Raw genomic sequence first — 8,970 nt, forward strand, 5'->3', positions numbered from 1 at the left:
CCTGGGCTGAGGAGGGAGGGCCGATTTAGGGTACAAGAGGCTAAAGTGCTCCCTCACTGACTCCCCCGACAGGACGGGACAAGACGCCAAGATGATGCTTTGACTGAGATCGCCGCGGAAGTGGGCTTCGGATGGGCCACGAGTTGGCCGGAAGGGACCCCCCCCCCCAAGTCCTACTCACAAAACCAAGGGCTTTCCGCAGTGGCTGTTACCAACCAGGCGAGGGGGCGGGGCCAGGAAGGGGGCGGGGAGCCGAGCTGGGAGAAGCGTCCTGAGTTGCCATGGAAACGAAGCCCCGAGGCAGTCCCAGCAGCCCGAAGGAGGGGGCCCAGGAAATCTGCCCCCCTGGGTTACTGGTGTTTGCCGGCTGCTCGGAGCAGGAGGTCAGCTTGGCTAAGCAGTTCTGGCTCGGGGCTTCTATGTATCCCCCCACCGAGTCGCAGCTAGTGCTGAGCAGAGGCAGCAGTCAGCGCCTGGCGGTGGCAAAGCCCTCTAAGTCCGCTCCGTCTGGTGAGTACCCTTCTAAGCTGACTCGGTGCTGGCAGTAATTCCTTCTGCACGCTAATGCACCCCAAGGAGACCCGACAGATACATTTCCAGCAGAAACTGCCCAAATAACAAACTTCATCTCACACGTGTAGAAGATACAAGCACATCTAAGCAACTATATAGTTACTAAAACTTCCCAGCGATCTTTCCACCCAAAAAGGATCAGGAGCGATACTTCTTCTCCATCTAAAAATGACATGCTACGAGTTTCTTAAACGATGCCATCGGTCTGGTAAGCAGTATGAAATGATCCATACAGATGTTGGCTAAAAGGTGATTAAGGATATTTTACTACTTGCATAATTGAGTTCAAATTTGAAAGCCCTAGAGAAGTTGAAGGCAAGTCAACTTTAGGAACCAAGTTCACTGGCCAGTAAGCCCGCAGGGACCCCTAGAATGTTTTATGGGTACAAAACATTCAGTCAGCTTTAATATTTTGGTCTTTTCCAATCATTTCTTTGCTTCCCATTTGTATTTTCCAGGGAAGAAACCTGGCCAGTCTGATCTCCTCGAGCATATCAGTAAGTACCAAATTTAATACTTTTCAACATTCAGTTCTTCAGAAAAATGGGTAGAGTACGAGGTAAAACACATTTTGGTGTACCATATGGGTTGTATACCTAGGCCTTGCCCTGGGGACCACACTATGTACTGGAGGATAATGCCCGAATCTATGAGTTGACAGAAATGTAGACACTGGAATTCTGATTCTACACATAGGTCTTTTAAGAGATCTTTACTTGTCTCCATTCAGACTTACTCATCATCTAAAGACATGAGCATTCCCTGCAGTAACAGCTAGTTAATTCAATTGTTTATATAAATCTGGTTATAAAGGTTCAAGACACAGCATGTATTCCTGTATACTTTCCTATTCTTTAAAATTATCTAATTTCATACCTGTGTTATTAAAAATCATGATAAGGGTGTTTCCAATGGAATTTTACTTTATTTCCTCTAGAAACCGAAGATATATTTGCTAAAGCCCTAAAGCAACAGGAATCTGAGGAAAAAGAAAAGTACCTCAAAAAGGTAGGCCCATATGTCAGGTCTTTCCATTTTCATTGAATTTCTAAATAATTTGAATTTTATTTATTGGTGCTGGGGACATTATTTTTTGACACATGGAAATAAAATTTCTTTCTGATATATCAACTTAGAAAAAATTTTATCAGAATTTTAAATGAAAATTTAAAATTTTTTGTAGAATTAAAAATCCTATACTTCAGTTATTCTTGGTCTCTTCCAAAGTGTACAGATGCATAGGAACAACAGAATCAGAGAACCAGAGAAAGATAGAAAATAGAGAAACACAGAAAGATAGATTTGAATTTTCCATTATGGTTTCAAACCATGCAGAATATGATAATAACAAAGAAGTTATAAGACTAGGAAAAAATGTCACAGAATCATCTTAATAGGTCAAAAGTAAATGGTCAGAAAATTGAGCCTGTCATTTAGACCTGTTCAACTAAATAGCTTGGTGTAGTCAAACCAACCGAGCATAGGTCTCTTTTTGGCAATGTGCCTTGTTTGCTTTTCATGATACAGGCATAGACTTTAACTCAGCAATTAATACTGTGATTTAAAGCAACATTTTGCTTGGTTCATGGATAAAAATTTTTCCTGTAATTGTTCCTGTATTGTAAAGCCAAGACAGAAGCTTTTGGTTTGGCCCAGTGTCTTTAATCACTGAAAATGTTGGCTAACTCTGAAGGATGTATCAGAAATTCTACATAAATTACAGAACAAGACACTTAGGTTTATTGATCACAACAATTCACTCTGTGGAATACTGGTGATCCCCCCGCCCCAAGAAATAGGTAATTAATAATAATTAGTATTTTCTTTTCCTTTTTTTTGGGGGGGTCAGTTGTGGGGCTTGAACTCTGGGCCTGGGAACAGTCCCTGAGCTCTACAGCTCAAGGCACTATTCTACCACTTGAGCCACAGGTACCACTTCTGGTTTTCTGGTGGTTAATTGGAGAAAAGAGTTTCGTGGACTTTCCTGCCTGGGCTGCCTTTGAACTGCAATCCTAAGAGCTCACCCTCTGAGGAGCTAGGATTACAGAAGGGAGCCACCAGCACCCAACTGTATTTTCTTTTCTTTTTAGGATAGTTTGTACCCTGCATATTTATACCAGAACCTCATAGGGATAAATAAAGGCATAATTTTCAGTAAGTAAAGCATTATTAGAAGTCAACTTCCTTGGCACTTTTGGGATTTAATTTTTGGGGATCCTGTCGTGGGGCCTGAACTCTGGGCCTGGGCGCTGTCCTTCAGCTCTTCAGCTCAAGGCTAGCATGCTACCACTTGAGCCATAGCACCACTTCCAGCTTTTTTTTTCTGCTTATGTGGTGCTGAGGAATGGAACCCAGGGCCTCATGCATGCAAGGCAAGGGCTCTACCACTGAGCCACCTTCTCAGCCCCTTGGGATTTAATTTTTATTGTATTTCATTTTAGAAAAGGATTAAAAACAAAAAGTTAAAGTATCAGTTTTGTTAGCTTTTGTCAAACAATAAGAATAATACATGTTGCACATAAATATAATACTAACAGACTATAATATTAATCATCTTAAAACTAAGCTGGTACATGCCTGTAATGTCAGTCAGGAAGACGGTGAAGGTAGAAAAATCTCGGTTGGAGGCTAGTCCCAGGAAAGAGCATGAGACATTATCTAAAAACAAATTAAAATAAAAAGGGGTGGGGCTATATTTAAAATGGTAGAATGCTTGCCTAGCATGCTTGAGGTCTAGAGATTGAGCCCTAGTACTTCTAAATCATGACTACAACTACTACCACTATCATCATCATCATCATCTTAAAACTAGTTTCTTTACCTTGGGTCCATCCATTTATTAACTATTCAATAAGTTCAAAAATTATTGAAAGCCTTCAGTGTGCAAGTACTATACTAGATGCTGGGTTACAAAGATAAGAAGTGGCCCCTGATCTCAGGAGAGAATACTGCCTGTTCAAGTTCCTTTCCATCTCTCCCCGTCCCCACCCCCCAGCCAAAGTTGTAAAGTTCATCCTCAGAGGGCAAAGTTTCAAAGGATATAGAGTTGTCAAAGAATATGCAAAACCTTCACGAAGCACTTCCTATCTTCCCAATAGAAAATCGCTAATCCTCTATCTTGGTTCTTGTTCTTTCCATGGCTCCCCATTTCCTACAGATTAATGACCAACTCCTTAGTATGTTGAATTTCTTCTTCAACTTGACCATAACTTCACTAACTCTCTTACCAGTCTCCCTTGCTCATGCTGTGACACTTAGGAATGTTTACTCTCTCCTATATGTGCTTCTGAATTGAAGAATTGGTTAAATACATTTTTGCTATACCTAAATACGCACAATATCTGCCAAGCTGTACATTAAGCCAAGGGATCCTGCAATGCAGATGTCTATTTGCCAAGAGCAGAAGATAAGAGGCATTACAAAACAGTGAACCAGCAGAAAAGAAGGACATTATTAACTAAACCATGCCTTCTGGAAATGTAAGAAAACTTAGTACTGTACACTACTAGTCTACTGATATAATACTGTTAGTCAATTTTCATTACTGTAACAAAACTACTAAGGTTTTTTTTTAAGATTTTTTTCTTAGCTGGACATTGGTGGCTCACACGTGTAATCCTGTGGCTCAAAGTGGTAGAGTGATGGCCTTGAGCAAAAAGCTCAGGAAATTTAAAAAACAAATTTAAAAACCTCAGGGCTTGGGCACTATCCCTGAGCCTCTTTGTGTTCAAGGCTAGCATTCTACCACTAGAGCCACAGCACCACTTCTGGTTTTTTTCTGAGTAGTTTATTAAAGATAAGAAGAACCTCATGGACTTTCCTACCTCAGCTAGCTTCAAACCTCAACCATCAGATCTCAGCCTCCTAAGTAGCATGGACCACCAGAGTACAGCAAAAAAAATAAAAAAGGTGGGGGGGAAGGGGAGTATTTTTAAACAGGAGGGGCTGGGAATGTGGCTTAGTGGTAGAGTGCCTGCCTAGCATGCATGAAGCCCTGGATTCAATTCCTTAGTACCACATAAACAGAAAAGGCCAGATGTGGTGTTGTGGCTCCAGTGATAGAATGGTAGCCTTGAGCAAAAGAAGTTCAGGGACAGTGCCCAAGCCTAGTTCAAGCTCTAGGACTGGCAAAAAAAAAAAAAAAGGAAAGAATCTGGATATGATACTGATAGCCTATAACCCCATCTATGCACTGGAGGTTTGGATGGGAGGATCCTGGTTAGAGACTAGCCCAAGGTAAAAGTAAGACACTGTACTTTCTGAAAGAAGAAAAAAGTAAAAGGTATGTGAGCATGGTTCATGGTTCAAGCAGTAGAGCACTTGCCTAGCAAATGCAAGGCATTGAGTTCAAACTCTAGTATTACCAAGAAAAAAGCTAGGGGAGGGAGAGGGAGGTTGATTTTAACTCATAGTTTTGTAAGTTTCAGGCTGTGGTTGGTTATCTCCATTGCTTTTGGGGTGGTGGCAAGGAAGCAAACCATAACAGAAACATGTGGTGGAGGAACAGCTTTACCTTTTGGCTAGACACAAGAAGGAGATATTTTTCTGTGGTGCTTTGGGGGGGGGGGCACGTGTGTGCGTGCACACACACATGCTAGGGACTGAACCCAAAGCTCCATGCATGTAAGATATCTACTTAGCACTGACTACCCAGCCTGAGATGTTTCAACCTGGAAAATTTTTCTTTTTCTTTCTTTCTTTTTTTTGGGGGGGTCCGGTCGTGGGGCCTGAACTCTGGGCCTGGGTGCTGTCCCTCAGCTCTTCAGCTGTAGGCTAGCACTCTACCACTTGAGCCACAGTGCCACTTCTGGCTTTTTCTGCTTATGTGGTGCTGAGGAATCGAACCCAGGGCCTCATGCATGCAAGGAAAGCACTCTACCACTGAGCCACCTTCCCAGCCCTGAAATGTATCTTTTAAACTAATAAAACTTTTACAATGACCTGTTTGAGATCTTTACATACTTTGAACAAATATATTGATAAATAAATTCAAGATATAATTTCCCACCTTAAAGTGAGTATAAATATCTCCCATATATTCTCTTAAAAGTTTATTCTTCCACTTACTCCTTAATATTAATGAAAATCTCAAAATTTATTTTCTCTAAGTGCCTTTATAGCCCTCTTTGCCCCAACAGATACTGATTTTCAGCTCTGCCAATTATTAGCAAGTTTTTGTTTCAGTTCACTGTGCTTCAATTTCCTTACCTATGAAATAACTATGTTATAGTTACTGTATTAAGAATGAAGTGAACCAGTACATAGAAGACATTGCTTGGCATTTAGTAAGTGCTCAATAAAATACTTTTATTACTGTAAAACTTTTTAAACTTTAATGTTATTCTCTATTTTAGAATATTCTCCAGGTATACATTATAAATGCTTTGGGTTCATAGAAAGAATACTATTAATCACAACAACTATTTCTGTGATGGATTTCCATGGCAGGAAATCAAAAACAATTGAGTCTGTCAAGATTAAATGGCTTACTGTGTCCATAAAGGAAACCTTATAGCTCTGTAGTGGACCATTATTCTTCCTCTGAGAGTTCTGAAGTAGTCTGGAAACATTAGAATAAATGAATAGTCAGCTAATTCTTTGAAATCATAATGCTAATTTGCTTTTTAGTTTTGCCACCTTTAAGAAAGCTCTTTAGCTGATTATCTCTTTATGAAAAGAATTATAAATAATTCATTGGCTAAGAGAATGAAGAAGAGGCAGATAGATAGATAGATAGATAGATAGATAGATAGATAGATAGATAGATAGATAGATAGATAGATAGATGGCATATTTGGAAATGCCAACTTGGAATCCAAGTTTTAAAATGAGTGAGTTAAACCAAAGGTATTTTTATAAGGAAAATCTCAAGCTGCAGAATATCTGAGATGGGGTATACATTGGGAATAGTCAGGAATGGGAAGCCATACTGGAGGCCACTGCAGACATCCCATAGGGTGGTGATGGTGGCTTTGATGAGAAATGTGAGAGTGGGGTGAAGAAATGTAGATAAATTGATATATGTTTAGGAAATGCTAGGATGTAGGTTATATGCTGTCCGCAGATGGTGAGGCATAGCAGGTACAGAGATCATGGGTTTCTGGCTTGCATCATGGTGGGTGGTGCCATTCTCTGAAGCAAGAACTATTAGATAGAGATCAAGTGTTGAGTGTTTTGAGAAGACAGATTAAAAGTTCACTTAGACTAACCAGTTTGAGGTGCCTTTAAATATGAAATAAGCTGGTGAATATCTGGCCCAAAAAGTCAGAGATGTATAAGTCAGCGAGGGAGTCTGAAAGTCGTTTATGTGGGGAGTTCCTCCTCTCCTCCTTAAGTCTTTATGGATAGGACAGGAAAAACATATCTGAAAGATAAAGTCAGACCCATCCACCCATTCATCGTTATTTGTGTATCTACTATCGTGAAGAAAATTATTGCAGGAGAAATCATCAACTGCATATAGTTCAATTCACACAGTGAGAGCTAGTGCTTGAATATTATGCTTCATCATATTTCAAATATAATGTTCACTCTATGCTCATGAGGTTTGTTTTTTTTAATATTAAAACCTCACATTGTTTTTCTTTTCTTTTTCTTTCTTTCTCTTTTTTTTTTTTTGTCAGTTATGAAGCTTGAATTCAGGGATTGGGGGCTGTCCTTGACCTTTTTCTGCTCAAGGCTAGTGCTCTACCACTTTGAGCAGCAGCTCTACTTCCAGTTTTGTGGTAGTTAATTGGATATAAGAGTCTCACAGCCTAGGCTGGCTTCAAACTGTGATCCTCAGATCTCAGCCTTCTGTGTGGGGAGGATTACAAGCATGAGCCACCAGTGCTTGGCTCTCACATTGCTTTTATAAAAGATGTACCTTTGAAAGCACTATTAAGGCAGGTCTTTTAAATCACTTATAATTGAAACCCCTTCATACAGTCACTTACAGATAATTGAAAAATTAAAATAAATAAAATCATATTTACCCTGCATGAATTTTCATCTATTTATGTGTATAATTCTTTTGAAACAAACTATATTCTCCAAGCAATTATTATTGGTTTTCCATTAAAATATTTGCAACAGAACTAATAGACATATACATTTTCTTCCACATATCAGATAAACTCTTACTGTATTGAAATCCACATTAAAAATTGTCTTGAACTCCCTTTTATATAATTAGTGCTAAGTTATTTTCATTCTAATAAACTATTATTTTTAAGTGAAAATTATGTATGTCAGAGCTGGGAACTGAGCCACTATCAAGCCATTTCCAGGAGGTCTGGAGACACACTTAGATCTGTACCTTTTTTTTCCCTGCAAGTCAGCAGAAAAAGTGGTCCTATATATCATCCCCCATCCACTTGCATAGATTGCTGGAGCTAGGTCTCCCTGCTGCAGTCAGACTAATGCTGGAGAAAGCCTTTTCACTGATTATCCAGGCTGTCTCTCAAAGGGCATAGTAGATTATTACTATAATAGATGGAAATTCACTATATGACAGCTGTAGACATACATTGCCAATTTCACTCAATAGGTAGAGAATGGTATCGAATTCACAGAGTAAGATCATAGTTGAAGCATTCTATTGTCAAAGTCAACAAGCAAAGAAGAGCCCACAGTCTTCTGAAATGAAATCAAAATGAGAGGGCTGGGTTTTTTTGACTCATATTTTCGTTTTTACCATGTCATGTTTTTCACTTTCCTCTACCTACTAAGGACTAAGATCCTATGTAGAATAAGAACCAAAATTCCCTAGTGGACTTATCAAACAGTTAACTCTAAATTGTGGGCACAGAATTAAAAATTAAAAGATGGACCCTCAAGACAAAGAAAATGATATAATATTCTCTGTCTCTATTAAACCACATTGATTTTGCTCAATATTCCAAATTTGGGGATACAATCATATTTTATATTGGTAATTTAAAAATCCTATTACAAACACTTAATTTATGTTAAATAAAATCATAGAAAGGTTGGGCATTGTGGCTTAAGCTTGAAATCCTGGCTACTAAAGTACACAGTTTGAAACTAGCCTGGGGGCATGGAGTTTGCAAGACCCCATCTCAACCAATAAAAGCTGGGCAGAGCGATACATATCTGTCATTCCAGCTATATGGGAAATGTAAATAGGAGAATCAGAATCATGGTCCAAATCAGCCCAGGCATAAATGTGAGAACCTAGTCAAAGCAAGAATAGGGGGCTATATAGTACCATGTGAACTATCAAGTAATTCATTTGCAAGTGAGTAAATTTAGGTGTGATAAAGGCCTTGTTCAGCTTATCATGCTTTGTAGGTCTAAAACACACATTTTCTTTTCTTTTTTTTTGGGGGGGGGTCCGGTCGTGGGGCCTGAACTCTGGGCCTGGGCGCTGTCCCTCAGCTCTTCAGCTCAAGGCTA

At 39.5% G+C, this 8,970-nt stretch overlaps 1 protein-coding gene across 1 annotated transcript; it reads left to right on the plus strand.

The window, feature by feature from the left end:
• Nucleotides 1-281: 281 nt before the first annotated feature.
• LOC105980605 (chromosome unknown open reading frame, human C11orf88) lies at nt 282-2,106 on the plus strand. The gene is made up of 4 exons (XM_013009485.1): nt 282-544; nt 1,049-1,062; nt 1,511-1,581; nt 2,101-2,106. The coding sequence occupies exons 1-4, from the start codon at nt 282-284 to the stop codon at nt 2,104-2,106; spliced, it is 354 nt and encodes a 117-aa protein (XP_012864939.1).
• The last annotated feature ends 6,864 nt before the right edge of the window (nt 2,107-8,970 follow it).

Source organism: Dipodomys ordii, unplaced genomic scaffold (assembly GCF_000151885.1).
Source record: "Dipodomys ordii isolate 6190 unplaced genomic scaffold, Dord_2.0 Scaffold10, whole genome shotgun sequence".
Taxonomy (NCBI): Eukaryota; Metazoa; Chordata; class Mammalia; order Rodentia; family Heteromyidae; genus Dipodomys; species Dipodomys ordii.